General features: G+C 43.7%; 1 protein-coding gene across 1 annotated transcript in view; it reads left to right on the plus strand.

Moving 5' to 3' along the window:
• Positions 1–21,488, plus strand: part of LOC144769679 (sialic acid-binding Ig-like lectin 13) — a 477,913-nt gene that overhangs the window by 402,319 nt on the left and 54,106 nt on the right. The window contains exon 4 of the mRNA XM_078653872.1: positions 762–1,067. Within this exon, the coding sequence (XP_078509998.1) occupies positions 762–1,067 (306 nt within the window). The remainder of the gene's footprint in view (positions 1–761; positions 1,068–21,488) is intronic.

A 21,488-nucleotide genomic window follows, 5' to 3' on the forward strand; every position in this document is an offset into this window, starting at 1 on the left:
TGATTGATGCGTCATATTTATAATATGACGCATCATGTCGCAAGGAGTTACAGATACGTCAGTATTTCTGACGTATCTGTAGGCGCAAAAGTGACGCATTGCTGGAGTGTGTCACAAAAGTGACGCAACTCCAGCAATGTGTACTTTCACATGGGCAAGTCCCATGTTGTTAGTGCCTGCGTCAGTCTTACGCCTGCCATGAAGCAGGCGTAAGATTTTGACGCATTAGAGGCCAAGAAATGGCACAGTGAAATCTTATAGCTTTCACTGCGTCACTTCCATGACCCTTTCTTGCGTCAAAACGCCCCCCTTGCATACATTATACCTGGCGCAGGTATGATTTGTGTCGTAGGGGTTTACAAAGTGACGCATCTACCTAGATGTGTCACTTTGTAAATATGGCGCAACAAGGCGCATTTGTTACACCACTGGCCCGTCACAAAAAGTGACGTACCGGCGGCGTAAAAGTGACGCACAGCCTCATAAATGAGGCCCCCAGTATCCTAATCAGAACAAACATTTAAAACCCACTCGAGTTGATACATCATGATATGATAACCAAGTGGCCAACTTTTATAACACCTTCTTCCTGACAGTTACCATTTTTTCTTCCTCAGTTGTGTTTGGTGGCTAAACCTCCCTGATTTGATTTTCATTATCTCCCAATTTCTTATTCTAAAATGTTGGGATGTATGATTTTGTTATCTAGAGGAGTTTTTTTATGTAAAAAAAATATTTGCATTTTGATTTCTGTCTCCTAGATCTTCAGGACAAGCCGGAAATCTCTCTCCGTGATCCGGTGATCGAGGGTGAAAGGGTGACTGTGCGTTGCACGGCGCCCGGGAGGTGCTCAGGCACAGCCCCGGAGATAACCTGGAGCACTGAGTCAGAGTTTAAATATCGCGAAGAAGTTTATACTACTTATAATCCAGACGGCACCAGAACCTATACATCTACTATCACATTCACAGCCGCGATGGAGCATAACAACAAACGTCTGTCCTGCACCGCATACTTTTCAGCTGTGAGGAAATACACTACAAGCAGCGTCTCTCTGACTGTTGACTGTAAGTACCGCCTTTAACCATTGCACAGAACAATAATCTCATGGGATGTTAGTTTGATTCAGATACGACTAAGGTACCGACCTCTACTGTTTGTTTGCAGGCTTTTATCAGTGTCAGAGACACTTAAAAAAAAAAAGTTGAGAAATCTTTTAAAGAATAAATACCAGAGGAGCAATATCTTAAAAGTGGAGTTTTGAGGAAAAATAAAAACAAATTGAAACCAACTTTTACAAGCAAATTCACCCATTGTACCTGCAAATGAAGTTATTGCAAGTTGTGAAGATAATACGATTTTCAAAACGTTAGCGGAGCAACTTGAATTTTCTACAACACATTTCAAACATGAAAGAACATGTTTTAGGAGTAAAAGGTAAGCGTGCACCAACACCAGCCAGCAAAGACGGATACGAGAAAGTGTCTGCAATCACCAACAAGAGCATCTTTTTTATGAAGACTTCTATTTCTCTGCACTTTTTGTTGTGCTGCATCTGAAAGGACCATGGGAACAAGGACATGATAAAAGGAGAAGAAAACAGAAGAATTACATGAAAAAAGATAGAACATAAAACCTTTTCAGCTCAAAGTGCGGGTAGGGATGGAGTCATATTTACTAATCAGTCAGGCAGCGCCGAGCAGCAGGCACTGCGTTGTGTTAAAGAGAGAGCAGAAATGCTCCATATTTACAATAATATGATGCATTTCTGCTCTCACTGTGCAGGCGCACTTTGTGCAGCTACTGCCAGGGCGAGCACCATTGCACCAAAGTACAGGAGTGCCAGCATTACAGGGAGTACTGTTATTGTGCAACAAGGGACACCTTCCTCAACAAAACAATCAATGGAGGCTTTATTCTCTTTCTGCAGCACACTAGGAAAGAGGAAACAACTAGGAGAAATAAATATATTTTTTCTCATTAGGCCTCACTTGGGGCCTCATTTATGAGGCCTTGCGTCAGTTTTGAGCTTCCGATGCGTCACTTTTTGTGACGTATCGGCGGCGTAAAACATGCCTCCTGTTGCGCACTATTTACAAAGTGACGCATCTAAGCAGATGCGTCACTTTGTAAACCCCTGCGCTACTTATACCTGCATCAGGTATAATGTATGCAGAGGGGGCGTTCCCCCGCAAAAGCCTCGTAATAGTGACGCAGTGAAATCTATGAGATTTCACTGTGTCACTTTTAGGACGCTGTTGCGTCAAAATCTTGCGCCTGCCTCACAGCAGGCGTAAGACTGGCACAAGCCCTTTCACATGGGGCTTTCCCCATGTGAAAGGACGCATTGCTGGAGTTGCGTCACTTTTGTGACAAACTCTAGCAATGCATCACTTTTGCGCTTACAGATACGTCAGAAATACTGACGTATCTGTAACTCCTTGCGACATGATGCGTCATACTGTAAATATGACGCATCAATCATGTCGCAAGGAATGCGCACTGAGAAGTGACACACCGCTGCTTTCACGCAGCGATGCATCATTTCTCATAAATGAGGCCCCAAGTAAGGCAAAGGATTTTGTTGCATTCCCAGGTTTTCTAGATTTGTCAAAATCTGGACTTGTGCCAAAATCCATGATGGATGCGTGGGAACACCCACAGCCCTCCCATGGACCACCTCCAAGCCCGACATGTAAGGCATTGCAGCTCAAGTAGATGCATTGCCTTACTTTCTTTCAACCCACGCAAAGCCACACAAAACAGGCCTTGTGTGGAGTTGTAAGTTTCAAATAAGCCTTTGTTTTGCCCTGTGTTGCTTTGCAAATGTGACACAGAGGCATAATAAATCTAGGCCTAAGAGCACAAACTAATTAAGGATTTCAGCAGGCCCTCATTGTGCTCTATTGTAGCACTACACCAAACTCAAAACACTTACCTTCCTGTCACTAACAATCATGAGTGTTCACAATAGCTTTAGGAGTGCAGGCTCAATGCCAGACTTTAAGTATAAATCATTTTCACTGAGGAGTTGAACTCAGCATCTGGCCAATATCACCCTGGCTAAGCACAAAAGCAGGAAAGTCAGTTCTAGATTTAAAATTATGTTTGTCAAGTGTCCTGTCACCCCCACACTCCTCTCCAACTTACTGTTAATGCTACGATGAGGAATTTCGAAACACACATTCTGGAGGAAGTAGAACATTATTTTCCAATACATTTGTAATCTAACATGTTCACATATGGCAGGAAGATGTACGTAGTATATATAGGGGCTGATTGCCAAACGCATTTATGAGTACAGGACGCAGTACTAAACGAGTACTTTTTTAGATACACATTCATGACTGTGTGAATCGCCCCCAAAGGTTCAACAACTCATTACTCAAATTGCAAAGAGAGCACAGTCCTCTCAATTTGTATAAAATGTTCATGTAAATTCCTTTAATAATCCTATTTTAGAGGCCAATTCACAAATAGTTTTTAAAAGGAATGGAGGTCAAATGTATTTTTTGCTGTTTTATACAACACAAATTCGACCTGAAGGTATTGGAGCGCTTTTCATAAGCGCAACACATTCATTTTCTGCTAGGCACGGGGAGATTAACAGCCTGATTCATCATTCTCCCGTTTTGCAAGCCCCTAATAGCGATTCATAACGAATCGCTATTAAGGACTTGCAAAACGGGATTCATGTAGAAATTGCATAAAGAAATTTGCCCCCACATGCATCAAGCATTTTTGTAGTCGCAAACGGTGCGATTCCTTAAAATCGGCCGTTTGCGAATGCAAAAGTGCTTTTTGAGATGCATGAAGCAATTTTAGAATTCGTAACATGTTTGCGAGTTCTAAAATTGCGGGTGCTTTTAAGAAGTCGCAGATGTGCGATTTCTTAAAAGCAATGCATCATTAAATTTAAAACTGTAAATTCGCAATTAGGGTGCCAAATTTACCGAGTGGTTGAACCACTCGGTACATTTGGAAAAAGTGTTTAAAAAGCTGAAAATGGTTTTTTTTCAACATTCATGTTTCACACACACATGTCCTTAGGACATGTGTGTGTGTAACATGATGCGAAAAATACATTTCAGGGGTGCATGGGGGTGTCCTTTGGACCCCCCCCTGCACCCATGAAATTTTCTAAGTGCCACTCGCAATTTGCATTGACTCCTATGGGCCTTTTGGCCCATAGGAATCAATGGGAATTGTGAAAATTACCTTAAGAATTCGGTATTTATTTGGGATTCGGTAAAAATTGCGATTTTTACCGAATCACAAATGAATACCGAAAATAATGATGCATAGCATTTTGCACTTCTTAATTTGCGATTCCTTATTTTTCGCAAATTAAGAAGTGCAAAATGTCACAATGATGCATGTGGGGGGTGATTCCTACACATTCCTTATTTGCGATTAGCAAATTGCTAATCGCAAATAAGGAATAACTCCCCATTCATTCCTATGGGCCTAAAGGCTCATAGGAATGAATGGGGAGTCATTCCTTATTTGCGAATAGCAATTTGCTAATCGCAAATAAGATAGCGATTTCAAGGGTGCCAGGGGTGTCCAAAGGACACCCTGTAGCACCCCTGAAATGTAATCTACATTGGTGTTGCGCACACACATGTCCAAAGGACATGTGTGTGTGTAACATGCAACTTAGAAAAATGCATTTAAATGTATTTTTTTAAGTTTTCGCTATTTACCACGAGGTTTGACCTCGCGGTAAATAGCGGCCCAAAATAGCGATTTCGGTATTTTAAAATGGTTCATGAATTGCATTTAAGGAATCTCAAATAGAGATTCCTTAAATGCAATTCCTCGCAAATATGCGAATTCTTTAATAGCGAATTTTCAGCCTTATTCATCAACGGGCCGTTTTGCGCGCCCCTAATAATGATTCATAGCGAATCGCTATTAAGGACTCGCAAAACGGTATTCATGTAGGAATTGCATAAAGAAATGCGATTCCTACACAATCCTTATTTGCGATTAGCAAATTGCTAACCGCAAATAAGGAATAACTCCCCATTCATTCCTATGGGCCAAAAAGCCCATAGGAATGAATGGGGAGTATTCCTTATTTGCGATTAGCAATTAGCTAATCGCAAATAAGATAGCGATTTAAAGGGTGCCAGGGGTGTCCAAAGGACACCCTGTAGCACCCCTTAAATGCAAATTGAAACAGGTGTTGCGCACACACATGTCCAAAGGACATGTGTGTGTGCAACATGCAACTTAGAAAAATGCATTTAAATGCATTTTTCTAAGTTTTTGCTATTTACCGAGAGGTCTGACCTCTCGGTAAATAGCGGCCCAAAATTGCATTTTCGCAATTTTAAAATGCTTCATGAATTGCATTTAAGGAATCTCAAATAGAGATTCCTTAAATTCAATTCTTCGCAAATGTGCGAATTCTTAAATAGCGATTTTTGCATTTGGGATGATGAATCCCAAATGCAAAAATTGCACTCGCAAAAGGCAAGATTCTAAGGCCCACATGCATCAAGCATTTTTGCAGTCGCAGACGGTGCGATTCCTTAAAATCGGCCGTTTGCGAATGCAAAAGTGCTTGTTGGGATGCATCATGCCATTTTAGAAGTCGCATCTTTTTTACGATTTTTAAAATTGCATTAGCATTTAAGAAATCGCAATTGTGCGATTTCTTAAATGCTATGCATCATTATAGAAAAATATGCTTTTTTAAAAATTGGAAGTGCAAATTACCACGAAGTTCAACTTCGTGGTAAATTGCGAAATTGATTAAATATGCACAAAAATGCATTTTTTAAACTGTAAAGTTACACACACACATGTCCTTAGGACATGTGTGTATGTAACTTATGCTGAAAAGTACATTTCAGGGGTGCATGGGGGGGTCCTTTGGACCCCCCCCTGCACCCATGAAATTTTCTAAGTGCCACTCGCAATTTCCATTGACTCCTATGGGCCTTTTGGCCCATAGGAATCAATGGAAATTGCGAAAATTAAGTTAAGAAATCGGTATTTCTTTGGGATTCGGTAAAAAATGCGATTTTTACCGAATCCCACAAGAATACCGAAAATATTGATGCATATCATTTTGCATTTCTTAATTTGCGATTCCTTATTTTTCGCAAATTAAGAAATGCAAAAAGACACAATGATGCATGTGGGCCTGAGAATCTTGCCCTTTGCGAGTGCAATTTAGCTTGATGAATCAGGCGGTTTGCATTTGGGATGATGAATCCCAAATGCAAAAATTGCACTCGCAAAGGGCCAGATTCTTAGAATCTGGCCCTTTGCGAGCGCAATTAAGCTTGATGAATCAGGCTGTAAGTAATTTGCACAGAATGACCGGATGTTGAGCTGATGCCTAGTCTCGAACCTGGTTCCACAGTCACAAATTTGGTAGCTCTGGCTGTTCCGCCAGAAGGCACATAGCATTGCTCACAAGCGGTTTCAAACAAGCAAAAAAAAGACAATATTTACTTTTTTGCTTAACAAATAGCAGCCTCCAAAAATACCCCAAGAACGTTTTGTAAAAATCTTTAAAGCTTTCTTGCAGCCAGAGGCTCACAAACAAGTCATTCCAACCTTGCTGTTGCTGTAGGAAACCTATCCCTATTTTTTCACACTAAAGTATAAAAAATGTGCTCGAATTTGAATTGGTCTGTGGAACACCTATCTCTGAGGCCTAATTCTAACCCTTCTCAGGTTAGAGATTGGCTGCTGCTTGAGTCATTCGAAGAGATCATGCTAGCAGATTCTGAACATATAATTCTAAAAGTCAAATCTGGATCTCCTCTTGAACCGTGCCCCCCCTTTATGCTATCAAATCCATTTACTACAATCAATCTGCAGATGAATGCTATTCTTAATTTATCTGTAGAACAGGGTGAGGTGACTTCCATTTGGAAAAATCCAGTTGTGATATCAAAAACTCATTGCCAACTCGCTCCCTTTGAGCAACTATAGGCCTATCCCACTTCTCCCTGTCCATGGGAAGATGTTGGCACCTCTGGTGAATTGTTAAATCACCAAGCATGTTCAGCAAAATAATATTGTTCATTCCGCTCAGTCAGGGTTCCGCGCAGGTTTCGGTACTGATTTGGCCCTCATGAGGTCACTGAATATATTAGAAGGAATCTTGACTTCAGACGAACAGCAGTGTTTTTTATTACATCTATTTGCCGCATTCAACACTGTGTCCAATAAAGGATCATTTACAGAGACTGGAGAAGTCAGGAATAGTGAGCAGAGCCTTAGATAGGCTTTGGTCCCATTTACCCAACAAGCAACAAGCAGTTTTTCTATTTCCTTTCATCTTCCAGTTCGGAGACTTAAGTTGTAGTGACCCGCAGGGCTCAGCATCAGACCTTACGATCTTTAACATCTTCTTGGCCCCACTAGACCTGATAGAACAGAGGTGATGTCTGATAATAGTATCATATGTACTATGTTGGCTTTTCAACAGCTCAGTGACACAATGGTTGACGATTTTCAGGGCTGCCTCACTGCTGTTGTGGACCAGACGTACAACAGATATTTACAACTTCATTCTAATAAAGGAGAAATATTAGTGTTCGGTACTCCTTTCCCAGTCGATGCCTTGAGACTCTGGCCTCCTGAGCTGGGGATAAAACCCACCCAACTGTTGCCAAGAATCTGGGGGTGTTTATGGATACAGCTTTATCGTTCAAACCACAGGTGCAGGCCACTGCAGACCTGGTCAGTGTGACTGCTCTCCTTCCGTGCAGCTCCACCACTGAGGGTTGCCTCCTGATCTCACTCTTGCATGGTGTTCGAGGCCCTCCTCCATACGCAGGTTCCTGCCTGTGCCTCATCCCTTGTGGTCCAGTGGAAGAGCACCCTGCTGTTCTGCCTCTACCTCTCTAGCTTATTTTTTCCATGCCCTGATGCCTCTTTACCTCTTGGCCCTCTTTTGTCTCTTCTGTCTTTTTCTTTTTTCAGGTTTCTCCTTTCTTTTGCTTGCATTTTTCCCCTGCTGCTGCTGCCTCTTTTAATGTTAAAAATGCTTTATAAAGCGCACGTACGCCGGATGGTTTCATGGCACTGTAAGGCTCAGAGAATGTTAACGGACAGTTTTAGTTATAGGCTTGTGCAAATAGCCACGTTTTGAGGGATTTTCTAAATTGCATTAGCTCAGTACAGAAACGGATCTCCAACGGGGGAGTGTTCCACAAGCTAGGAGCAAAAGTGGCAAATCTACAGCCACATTGACGGACTCGTTTGAATACAGGGATGGTGAGCAGTGAGAGATGAGCAGAGCGGAGGTTCCGGGACGAGGTGTGCCTGGATATTAAAGTGTTGATAAATTTGGGGTTGTTACCATGCAGAGATTTAAAGATGAGGCCGCCCACCTTAAAGGCACAGCGTTGAGGAATTGGGAGCCAGTGAAGTGACCTCAGCAAAGGGGTGGCAGGCTGCCATCTGAGTTGATGCAGGATCAGTCTGGCTGCCTGGTTTTGGGCCATCTGTAGCCATTTGAACAGATAGATAGGCATGCCCATGTATGCAGAGTTGGCATAGTCCAGGAGAGACAAGACAGTGGTGACCACCACTTGAGTCAGGGATTCCTGTGTGAAGAACCAATGTATCTTTTTGATCTTCCTTATTTGAAAGAAACATTTGGAGATGACCGTGCCAACCTGGGTTTTTAGTGACAGATCATGGTTGAGGGTAACTCCTAAGGTTTTGGCCAAATGGGAGGGGGAGGGAGAAGGACCTAACTCTGAAGGCCAGTAATGAGGACCCCAAAATTGAAGGCTGTCCCCAATAAGAACAAGTTCCGTCTTCCCAGGGTTTAACTTAGGTGGTTCTGGTCCATCCACTGTTGGATGTGTAAATGTCTAAAATTCGGTGATGGAACTATGGGAGTTATCAATCGGGAAAACTAGTTGAAGATCATCTGCATGGTTAAAAACGGTCACATTCCTGTCTTTAAGGGAGTGGATTAAGGGGAGGATGTAAAGGTTGAACAGATGGGGAGGAAGAGCGTGGTGGGGCCACAAAGTGGCCTAGGCGGACGGCCTGGAAGCGATCCTCCAGGAACGAGGAGAGCCAACAAGCAGCTACACCCAGAATGCCAGCTTGTTTGACACGGTCGACCAAAATAGCATGGTCGACCGTGTCAAAGGCGGTGGAGAGGTCCAGAAGGACCAGTGCTTGAGGAGAGCGTTTATCCGCGCCGTCACTGAGAGTGTCCAGGACAGCTAAGATGACGGTTTTATTAGAATGGGCTGACCGGAAACCTGCCTGATAGGAATTAAGATATTTAGATTCTTCCAGGAAGGCTGACAGGCATTTGGCTACATGAGCCTCAAGCACTTTTGCTAGGAATGGGAGAAGGGAGACGGGATGATAATGAGGTAAAAGTGTAGGATCAGCACCGGGTTTCTTCAGGAGAGGGACCACAGTGCCTTTTTAAAATGCTTTAGGAAATTGACTGGTAGTGAGTGACTCATTCAATAGCGTGAGTGCTGGGCCAGGATAGACTGATAAACAGTCCTTGAGTATGTGAGGTGGACAGCAGTCAGAGGGAGCTCCAGCTTTTACTTTCATGAGGAGCTCCTGAAGAATCTGAGTGCTGATGGGGGGAAACCAACTAAGAGTACATTTGTTACTGTGTATAGTGGTAGCGGGTGACATGGTGGAGTGCAGAGGAATGCTGGCTTTGATGGTAATGATTTTTTCTATAAAGTAATCATTTAGGGAATTACAGAGAGCTTGAGAGGGCATGACCTTTGTAAGAACCCTGTCTGGGTTGGACAGTTCATTCATGATAACAAAGATTTCTTTGGAGCTTTTGTTAGAGTTAAGGATGCGTGAAGAGAAATGAGCAGCTTTCGCTGCGATGATAGTCTTCATACATTCTTTCCCGGTGGATATGTACAGCAGTTTCTTATCAAGGAGTATACCCATCACCACTGCCTCTCTAGTTGGCGTAAGGCCAGTTTCTGGGTCTTAAATTTGGAGGAGAACCATCTCTGAGCATCAGCACTTCGGGCTAATTTAATTTTCCTGTGAGGTGCGTGCTTGTTACTGGCCTCAAGAAGCCATTGGGAAAGATTTGTCTCAGTGTTGTTGATGTCATTGCCTGGGGACGGGGTAGTGTTGGTCATGGTGTCGAGAAAGTCTTTTTTATTGATGGCATTCCATTTCCTAGCATAGCCACCTTCAACTGTTCTGGTTTTATGTTCATGGCAGTATGATCATGAATTTTATAAGATGATGATCACTCCAGACGCAAGGGTCATTTGTAGGAGTTGAAGTGGTCATGCCATTAGTCCACACTTGATCTAGGATGTGCCCCTTCACATGGGTGGGAGTGGGAGAAGAGACTTGTTGTGTAAAATTTAAGTTAGTGAGGAGGTCAGATAGCTCAGCAGATTGAGGTCCTTCAAGGTGATCATTGTACCAGTAGTTAAGATCACCTATAAGGAGGACCTTAGCGTGGTCGGTATCGAGTTTCGCCATCTGCTCGCTAAGTAAGAGGGGAAAGTGAGCCATCTGATTTGGGGGCCTATAGACTAATACACAGACAAAGGTGTCCATGGCGGAATCTAGTTGGATTACTATGTTATTCGCCTCATTGAGAGGGAGAGAGGGCAGGGTACTGAACCTGAAGTTGGTGTTGATAATGGCTGCGACTTCCCCTCCCTTTTACCTGAAGAGCGGTTGGCATATATAACATAATAGTTAGAGGGAATAGCTGCCAGCAAATCTGGAGCGGAGTCTTCAGTAAGCCAAGTTTCTGTCAACAGCAATAAATCAGGTGTGTCAGTGAGCAGGAGAAGAAGGATATCCAGCTGGTGTTTGACAAGGGAGCGTGTGTTGAGGTAGTAAATTGATAAAGGCCTGGGCTGGGGTTTAACCAGGTGAGGAGAGCCCTGTAAAAAGGTGGTAGGAATCTATATTTCTGGGAAATCGCGCCTTTCGAATAGGATTCCTTGCTCCGCGAATAAGACCTGTTTTTCTCCTGCCAAAAATAGGAGGGGGAGCGCATCAGTTTTAGGGTGTCCGAGGAGTTGGTAATGGCTCGGGTATACTGCCTGGGCCCTGGGTCTGGATGGGCGCGGACGGGTGCAGACGGACTTGCCTTTGGCTCGCCTTTGGCGCACCGCCAGCATGCCCGCTGCGCGCGTCCGTTGCGCTTCCGCGATGCTGGCTGCATTTGACTCCGGTCCCCGCCAACAGCTCCGCCCTCTCGCCACCTGATTGGCTGTTGCAGGGGAGTCACTCGGGGCAACAGGGAAGCCATAACAGCCGACTTACGCACAAGGATAGTAAGTTGTATTTGTTTTAAAAACAGAGAAAACACAGTGAAATTCTAGCAGTGCAAATTTCTTTCCTACAGATTAAAATTTAGCTTTTTGCCAGCCTAAGCGATCCAGTCATTCGAGCCTAATGGGGATCTCCCGCGCTGCTGGCTGTATTTCACTCTGGTCCCCGCCCACAGCTCCGCCCTCTCGCCACCTGATTGGCTGTTGCAGTGGGAGTCACTCGGGGCAGCAGGGAAGCCAGAACATCCGACTTACGTGCAAGTACAGTAACTTGTATTTCTTTTAAAAACACAGAAAACAAAGTAAAATTCTAGGTGTGCAAATTTCTTTCTTACAGTTTAAAATTTAGCTTTTTACCAACGATCCAGTCATTTGAGCCTGTGGCCTCTCCCCCCTCCAGTGTGTCTTTACTGGCTCCCAGCTGTCCCGCCCTCCCTCATTCCCTACTTAATGGCAGCAGCTGTGCTGCAAGAAGAGCAAGACCACTGACTTGGTCAGTGTGACTGCTCTCCCTACTGCATAGCTCCACCACTGAGGGTTGCCCACTGAGCCCTGAGCTCATTCTTGCAGGGTGTTCGAGATCCTCCTTCACCTGCAGGCTCCTGCCTGTGCCTCATCCCTGGTGGTCCAGTGGAAGAGCACTCTTCTCTTCTACTGTTCTGCCTCTACCTCTCTTGCTTCTTTTTTCTGTGCCCTCTTAACTCTTTTCCTCCTTGCCCTTTTTTTCTCTTTTCTCTGTTTTTGGTTTATTCGCATTTCTGATATAGTTTTCCTGTGTTTTTCCCCTGCTGCCCCCATGGTTCCTCCCTCCCTCCAGTGTGTCTTTTCAAAGCTCATAGTTAACTCGCCCTCCCCCGATTCCTACTGAATGGGGGCTTCTGCATGGCCCAAAGAGCAAAACCAGTGAACTGGTCAGTGTGGCTGCTCTTCCCCTGCACAGCTCCACCACTGAGGTTTTCCCCCTGAGCCCTGAGCTCACTCTTGCAGTTTGTTTGAGACCCTCCTCCACCTGCAGGCTCCTGCCTGCACCTCATCCCTGGTGGTCCAGTGGAAGAGCACTCTGCTGTTCTGCCTCTTCCTCTCTTGCTTCTTGTTTACATGCCTCTTTTCCTCTGTGCCCTCTTTTTTTCCTTCTGTCTCTTTCTTTTTTTTTGCATTTCTCATTAATTTTTCCAGAAATTTTCCCCTTCTTCTGCTGCCTCTGCGGGCCCTCCCCTCCAGTGTGCCCTTCCTGTCTTCCATCTGATCCGCCCTCCCCCGACCCTACTTAATGGAGGACACTATGCCACAGCGCCACTGACACGCCAAAGGCAAGGCTCTCTGCGCTCTCCATGACTCAACCGTGACCAGCCCCAGGGACCCAGGTCCTCTGACTCACCTCTGCTACGACTCCAGCACCATACATGCACTCAACACCAGATGCTACAACAACTGTCAGCTCTTGACACTGAACATCACACAAGGACCTTTTGACTGTCTACACTGCCGCTGTACCTTCACCCACCTCTGTACCCCTGCAGTAACCCCCAACCTACCAGACTTCACTGCTCACAAACCACTCAACTGCATCCTCCTCAACGTACATTCCCATCACAGGCACAACATAAAAATCTGGGACCTCGGCAACACCTACTCGCCCGACGTTGCCTTCCTCACAGAAACCTGAGCCACCCCCAACTCTGCACCCAATATCTCTACCGCCATTCCCGATGGACACAAGATCCTGTGCAAGTACTGTCCCATCTGCGAAGAAGGAGGCATCACCATGGTCAACAAAAGCACCCTACGCATGACAACCACCGTCGCGGATGACCTTCATGGAGCACCTCCACATCCAGATCCAGACCAACCCTAAAATGACTCTCCTCAGAACCCTCATCTACAGGCTGCCCTCCCCCTGGGTGCTCTTTAATGACGCCATCCTCAACCTCATCGCACCCCATGCCTGCGCCTCCATAGACTACATCCTACTCGGAGACCTAAACTTCTACCTGGACAACCATGATGACTCAAACACCAACTCCCTCCTAGAGAACCTCACCAACAATGAGGACTGAAACACCTTGTAACTGCTCCAACGCATACAGCGGGACACACACTCGATGCTGTCTTTGCCAAAAGAAACAGCATCTCCTACAGCTACACCACAGAACTACTCTGAACGGATCAACTCTGCATCCACTTCTCCTTCAACGAACCCACTGTACACAAGCACGTCCATAGCTCCCCTCGCAGAAGCTGGAAGACACCAAAGACCAGCTCACCTCCCTCCTCATCATCACCCACCACTGACTATGCCAGATGCAAATACTGCAGCACGCTTCCTCCACCGCTGGATCATGAACTGCACTGACACATTCACCCCTCAAGAAAAACACAGTGTGACACATCAAGAAAGGAAGCTGATTCACCCCTGCACTCCAAGAATTCAGACACTCCTGCAGATGACTCGAAAAGACATGGAGGAACAACAAAGCCTCAGAAACACACACCGTCTACCAAACCGCCACTAATGCACACCACAATCTCTTCAAATCCACAAGGAAGAAATCCCACCAAGACAGAATCCTCACCAACGCTCAAACACCAAAGAAATCTTCCCCATCACCAAGGAATTCGATAAACCCTCTAGCCAAACTACAGCCGTCCCACCCTCCCAAAACCTTTATAACAGACTCAAAACTTTCTTCCCCCTCAAGATTAAGATGGTCTATGACAGCTTTGACAACCAAGAACTCTGCACAGCTCCAGCTCCCCATTCATGCGACGTCACCCAACAGACCCTGCTCAAATGGACTCGACTCGTGACAGGAGACACCTTGAAGACCATGAAAAGCATCCACTCCAGAGTTTCCTCATACCTCTGCCCACATTACATCTTCCACAGAGCCGCCTCGGCCATCTCACCCGTAGTATGTTGAAAGATCAACTTCTCCTTCGAGGCCGCCACCTTCCCCGATGAATGGAAACTTGCCAAAATTAACCTCCTCCTGCAAAAACCCTCCACAGGCCCGACGAACCCCAAATTCATGTTGGCCCATCTACACGCTTCCATTTGCAGCCAAGTTATTTGAAAAGGTTGTCAACACCAAGCTAGCAAACTTCATAGAAGCTAACAACATCCTGAAAATCTGCCAATCTGGATTGAGGTCGCCCTACTTGCCACCACTGATGACATCTGCTCCCCCCTCGATCAGGAAGAAATGGTAGCCGTCATCCTCCTGGACCTCTTGGCTGCCTTTGACACTGTCTCCCACTGTACATGTACCACCAGACTCCACGACACCTGCATCCTCAGTAAGGCCATCGACTGGATATGCTCCTTCCTCACAGCAGGACTCAGTGGGTTATACTCCCTCCCTACCTCTGGGAGCTGACAAAGACCAACAGTGGAGTGCCCCTGGGATCCTCCCTCAGCCTCACACTCTTCAACATGGCCCCCCTCACTACCATCATCAGGAACCACAGACTCAACATTGTTTCCTACACCGATGACACCCAGCTTATACTCTCCCTCACCAACGAACCAAACATCACCAAACACAACTTCCAAGAAGGGAGGAAAGTCGTCACCACCTGGATGAAGAGCAGCTGCCTGAAACTCAATTCTGAGAAAGCAGAAGTCCTCATCTTTGGCTCCTCCGACTCTGCATGCGACAACTCCTGCTGGTCCCCTCCCTCGAAAATACCCCACCTCGAAGGACCATGCACGAAACCTAAGCATTACACTAGACTCACAATGAACCGCCAGATCAGTGTTGTATCCTCAACCTGCTTCAACACCCTCTGTATGTTTTGAAAGACGTTCAGGTGGATCCCATCCGAATTCAGAAAAATGGTCATGCACGCTCTCATCAGCAGCAGACTGGACTATGGCAATGCCCTCTATGCTGGAATCAGCAAGAAACTCCTTCGCAAACTCCAGACCGTCCAGAATGCCAAAGCCAGATTGAACCTCAATATCCCTGATTGCATTCTAATTACCCAACACCTCTGTGACCTCCTCTGGCTTCCAATCGAAAGAAGAATAACCTTCCAACTCCTCACCCACGCATACAAGGTCCTTCACAACACTGAACCAAAGACCCAAACAACCACCTCTCTTTCCACGCACCCAAAAGACCCCTCTGATCATCCGACCTCGCTCTAGCCACCGTCCCAAGCATCTGCAAAACCAGAGCGAGAGGAAAATCCTTTTCTCCTACCTCGCAGCCAATGCCTGGAACGACCTCCCTCTCCACTTTTGGCAAGCTCTCACTGTACTCCAGTTCAGGAAGGACCTCAAGACCTGGCCACCCGGATGACCCCAGAACTCATTGGAGCTGGCCCCTTCACCCAGAACTTTGAGACCATCACAGGTGAGTAATTGTGCTTTACCAACCCTGATTGATTGGTTTGGAGATTTTAAAATCTTTATGAAAGTTTTTAAAATGCCTCTCCCAATCTGCATAGAAGGGTATTGAACATGCAATCATCGCTTCCAGATTAGATTATGCTAATGTACTCTGTCTGGGAGCTTCTCAAGGCCTGCTCACCCAGCTTTTACGTGTCCAGAATGCTGCAACTCGGCTGTTACTGAACATTCGAAAAAGACACTCTTTTAGGAAAGGCATGAAGCAAATTCATTGGCTGGTGGTTAAATCATGAATCAAATTTAAAACACTTATGGTACACACAGAGCTTTCTATGAGAAAGGCACTAGGTACCTTCATGAGAAGCTCAACAAATATTTTCCTCCCAGGGCACTATGCTCGGGCAATCATAATCTGCTGTGCAACCCGAAAGTGAGGAAAGCTAGATCTGGTGGCAGATCATTTTCCTTTTAGCTCCCACTCTTTGGAATGCTTTGACTTTGCTAACGATAGTCTAATGCCCAGCTGAATACCTTCATGGATTGTGAATTGTAAATCTGTTCCTACTTCCTTTACTGTTTAAGAGCCAGGATGATTCTTATGCAGCAGACGTTGCAGCAGACCTTCTCTGCATTCATTCAAAGCAAGAGTGTGCAAGATAATTCTTCTGGAGGACTGTTCTTTAATTGCACAAAACTATTTTTTGTAAATAGGCACATTGTGCATATTGTCAATGTCCAACATATACAAACTTGCCAAACTGATATGCTTACTATATGTTCAGAGACTTCAAAGAAATAGGAATCATAGTAGCAAAGAAAGAGAAAATCGCATACTGAGACAGAAGCTGGGTACATGGAGTAATAATGTCAAGCTATCTGTTTAATTTAAGGAGATAAACAATGGGCTCAATGGAAGCCTAAGGCAACATAAACTTTTGATGTTCCTTTTATTTGCAGCTGAGTAAAATGATGTATTCGACCGTGACACCATTAAAATAAGACAAAAGCTGTTAGGACTCACCTGTATGAGCTATTAGCTTTGTCAATACTTTCTTCATTGGCATTAAAATTAGTGTGCATCATAAGGCATCAAGGAGGTTGCAGATGTGTGTGAGTGCATGCAAGGGTTTCTTTGAATGGTGATTCTAAAATATACAAAACTTAAAGGATTTAGACAATTGTCCTATTAGTGCATGGTCTAATTAAGCCACTTTGTGGGGTCCTTTTTATAGGAAATATATGTATGTATTTTATTTATTTGGCTTACAGAGCACTTGTGCTGCCACAGATTGTATCAAAGCACCCTCACGGCACTTTGAACCTGTGGCCTCAAGTTTTGAAATAATTTATTACCAGTAGTTGTGCTATTGATAATATTCAAATGAAGAGTATTATTAACTGTGAGCAAGTTGACACATCCAGTGCACATATTGGATGTGTCAACTTGCTCACAATTATTGCATATATATGTATACTATGCATTATGCATGTAGTGGTGTAACCAGCTTCACACTTGTGCTTTAGGCCTACAATTCCCCAGTCACTATCTATATACTCCAGCAAACACAGTGTGACTGCTGTTGCAATTTTAAAATGAGTTTTTCAGTACCATGTAATAAATCATTCACTAAAGTAAAAATCAACCAATTAAGAATTCACTCAGTGTCTTTACTTATATTAATGTAATCATTCAGTCAGTAGGCATGTACTCATGCAGTGAGCCAGGCTTTAGGGCATGGAGTGCTACAAACTGTTATGCACTATTCATGTAGTGGTCTAACCACCTTCACACTTGTGCTTCAGGCCTACAATTCCCCACTCACTATCCAAACCAGGGGTCTCCAACCAGTAGCTCAGCAGCTACTGGGAGCTCACCAGCACTCTGAAAGTAGCTCTCAGAGGTGACGCCAAACCAAGCCAATCTCAGAGATGATTCTGTGTATTTTTATTAGAGAAGGTAGTACTGCTCATTTCACTACCCTTAAGAGTTACAGACAGGCAAACGAATGGCAGGGCCGGTTGATAACAGTCAAACACTCACTGTGGTGCTGTATCAATTAATCAATTAGAGATGTATAGAGCACAGTCCACACCTGTGAGGGTTTACAGGCGCTGGGGAAGTATGTGAGGGAGATTTGTGCAGCTTTGGTGATTTGAAAAGGCAGCTCTTATGGGTCTTCCTGAATGCTTTCAGTGTGGGGGTTCATTTGATGCTGAGGGGCAGTTCATTTCAGGTCTTGGCCATGATGTAGAAGAAGGGTGTGCCTCCTGTCTGGTTCTGTGGATACAGAGAATTTCGGCCAAGGCCTGGTCAGCCAAGTGGAGGTTTCTTTTGGGGGTGTAGAAGGAGATTGAGGTATTGGAGTCCGGTGTTCTGGAGGGCTTTATAGGTGTGGGTGAGCAGCTTGAAGGCCACTCATTTTTCTACGGGAGCAAGTAGAGTCCTCGTTTATGCTGGGTAATGTGGTCTTGTTGTGGGATGCTGAGGATGAGTCAGGCTGCGGTGTTCTGGACAGTCTGAAGTTTATGGAGTAGGAATGTGTTGATTCCGGTATGGAGGGTGTTCCCGTAGTCCAGCCTGCTGGTGATGAGTGCTTAGATGATGGTCTTCCTTGATTCAGGGGGTGGGTCTATTTGAAGGTCTTGCTGAGTATGTGGAGGGTGTTGAAGCATGTGGAAGCTGCAGCGTTGGCCTATGGGTCTGTCACATGAAACATGTTTGTCCACTTTAAATGTAAGTTGGGGAGACTTTGTGGAACACTGCATGTGATGATTTGAAATGTACTTAATTAGAAGCATGTAATATTGATAAACGTTTTCCTAGCATTCTTCTGATAACTTCACCTGGAATTTTTATACAAAACCATTGAAATTCCCCTGTTACAGTTATTACAGCTAACTATAACTCACGCGCCCGCAATGCACTGTTGATGACGTCACATATTACATCACCCATCACATGGTCAGTGACATCACTAATGACATCACTGATGACATCATCCACTCAATGTGTGTCTTTCTAAAAAATAAATATTTTTATATATGTATATCTAAAGGTCGATGGAAGAATAAATGGGTAAATTAGTGTCTAAATGGATGTTGTTTTTGTAAATTTCATTGTATAACTGACTTATTAAGTGTATCTTAGTGAATACATGTATTAGTGAGTAATGTTTAAATATGTAAATATCTGTATCAGTGTCTCACTTTGTGTATAAGTGGCTGCATGGGTTGGTGAGTAGCTACACGAGTGTCTATATGGGTTATTAGTTGTTTTTTTGAGTATCAGAATGAGTGTCTGTTTGGTTTGGTGGCGGGTATTACTTAGGGCACAGATGCATGAATGACTGACTCACTGTTTGTATGTGTTTTGAAGACAGCATGTGTGCAGGACTGTATGGGTGGATGAATGTGTGTATGGCTGTGCTAGTTACTAAATGACTGCCTCAATAGTGTCTTTATGAGTAAGTATATATGTTTTAAACTAGTATATGTGAGTATTTATGTATATAAGTCAGTATATATGACAGTGACAGGTTGAAAAAGTTTCTGTATAAATAAGTATGTGTTTCTATAACTGATTGTTTAAGAGAGTAAGAATGTGTACGTTTCTGTAAAAGTAAGTGTAGTGTTGTGTGTATAGCTGTTTATGCAAACAAATGGATGTTTGATAGTTTATTTGCATGTGTGAGTAACTGTATGGATGAGTATCGGTGTGTAACAGGATGTATAGGTGTATGAGTACATATGATGAGTAAGTACATGTTTAAGTGACTATATAGAACTGTTGGTGGATGAGTGGATGTGTATGTAGATGTTGGAATTACTGAATAGGTTGTTGTAACTGGTATTGGTACCTCAATTTTTTTAAAAATGTTAGTATCTATTTTTGAATGTATGTATCAAAGATTGTATTAGGGTGAGAGGAGCTCTGTCACTCTTTCACGGGATGATGTCATCAGTGATGCCACTGGCCATGTGATGAGTGATGTAATATGTGACGTCATCAGCAGTGCATTGCGGGCGCGCGAGTTACAGTTAGCTGAACTAACTATAACGGGGGAATTTCAATGGTTTGGTATGAGAGAAATGTCCAGCTAACTATAACATGGGTGAAACCGATGTTTTTTTCAGTGAATTACTAAGGTTTTTTAAATGCTAATTCCTTACTATAACGTGGCTGAAACCTATGGTTTTTTCAGTGAATTTCTAAGGTTTTTTAAATGCTAATTCCTAACTATAACGTGCCTGAAACCTATGGTTTTTTCAGTGAATTTCAAAGGTTTTGTAAATGATCATTTTAAAATGTATTAATTATTATATTTCTTTCTTTTAATAGTAATTTCCTGCAATTTTATTATAAATACTTATATTTATTTTATTATTAAAGTTACTTTTCATATTTTTAATGCAAAATAATAACAAAAGTAAATTCAAAAAGAATGCACTGCTAGTGAAACTGCCTGGGTGAATTTGTAAGTGTTTGTTAGGGGCAGATTTACAACACCCTTGTACCTCTTTTACACCACCGTTACATCACTTTTCTGATGAAGCGGTGGTGCAAAAGATGCGCCAAGTATGTGGTATTTAGAATGTGATGTCTCTGAGAGGTGCGTCACATTATAAATCCCTGTACCAGAGGAAGACGTTCCTAATTTTGGGGGGGGGGGCGTTCCGGCGCAGGAACACCTCTTGAAAGTGGCTGACTGAAATCTACAAGATTTTACTTTGTGACTTTAGGGCTCATGCTGTGTCAAAACACTGCACTAGCTTGAAGCAGGTCTAAGAAATTGACACAGCATTCTCAGCATAGGGCCCCCAGACCATTGCTGGAAACACGTTCCACTTGCAACATAACTCAAACAATGCACCACCTTTACAGCATAGATACATCACATATATGTGCTATTTTTGACCCATGGTACACCGCGTCGTAAATACGGCACATCCATGGTGGTGGTATCACGGAGCACAATAACTAACATATTCCTGGGGATATGCCAGTTATTATATATGTGCCCATTAGTGTTTTAATGTAGTGAATGGATTACTACATACCAATGAATGAGCCACTACAAAACTAAAACAACTGTGAAAGAGTGTTTGGAGCTAGTCTAAGGATACAGACTTGGAAATTGAAGGCATAAAACACAAGTTTGCAGGAGCATACAAGACTGCATGCATACTCCATACGAACTTTAAGTAAACCATACCCTCAGACCCACTTTGCATATTGTACATCAATACAAACATTTAAAGAATATATAACTGAATCTATAAGTGCTTCACTTTTAGTACAATAAATACAGTAGTATATAGTTCTCAAACCTTTATTATTTTTAAACAATACATTTATTTTTGTAACATCTCATAATTGAACAGACATTCCAACACAAGTTCATCAGATATGTCATTCAGATCAATTGCCTCGTTAGCAGTTTTTGAATTAATTTGTTCTAAAATTTCAACATCATTTAATACTTCCAGAAATTCTCCATCAAAGCTTTCATCTTCGAAATCACACCTCATTTCTGCAGCACTAATTTCCCCTTCTTCACTTTCATTGCCTGTGACAGATACGATTAATTCTTCAATTATACTCAAGATAATATCCAAAATCTCGTCAGTATTAAGCATGGGCGTAAAATCCGCTCCGCTCGCGGATTTTTCGGATTTTCGGCAAATCCGCAATCCGCGAACGCTCGCGAATTTGTCGAAAATCCGTGAATCCGCTCGCGGCGGATTTTTTGCTTGGTTGCGGCGCGCGGCGTGGTGCACGGCGTTCACTTTCCGTCATTTTAGCGTTTGCCGAGTTGTTTTTCTTTGCGAGTGACGCGCCATTTTAGATC

The sequence above is a fragment of the Lissotriton helveticus genome, chromosome 7 (genome assembly GCF_964261635.1).
Source record: "Lissotriton helveticus chromosome 7, aLisHel1.1, whole genome shotgun sequence".
NCBI lineage: Eukaryota > Metazoa > Chordata > Amphibia > Caudata > Salamandridae > Lissotriton > Lissotriton helveticus.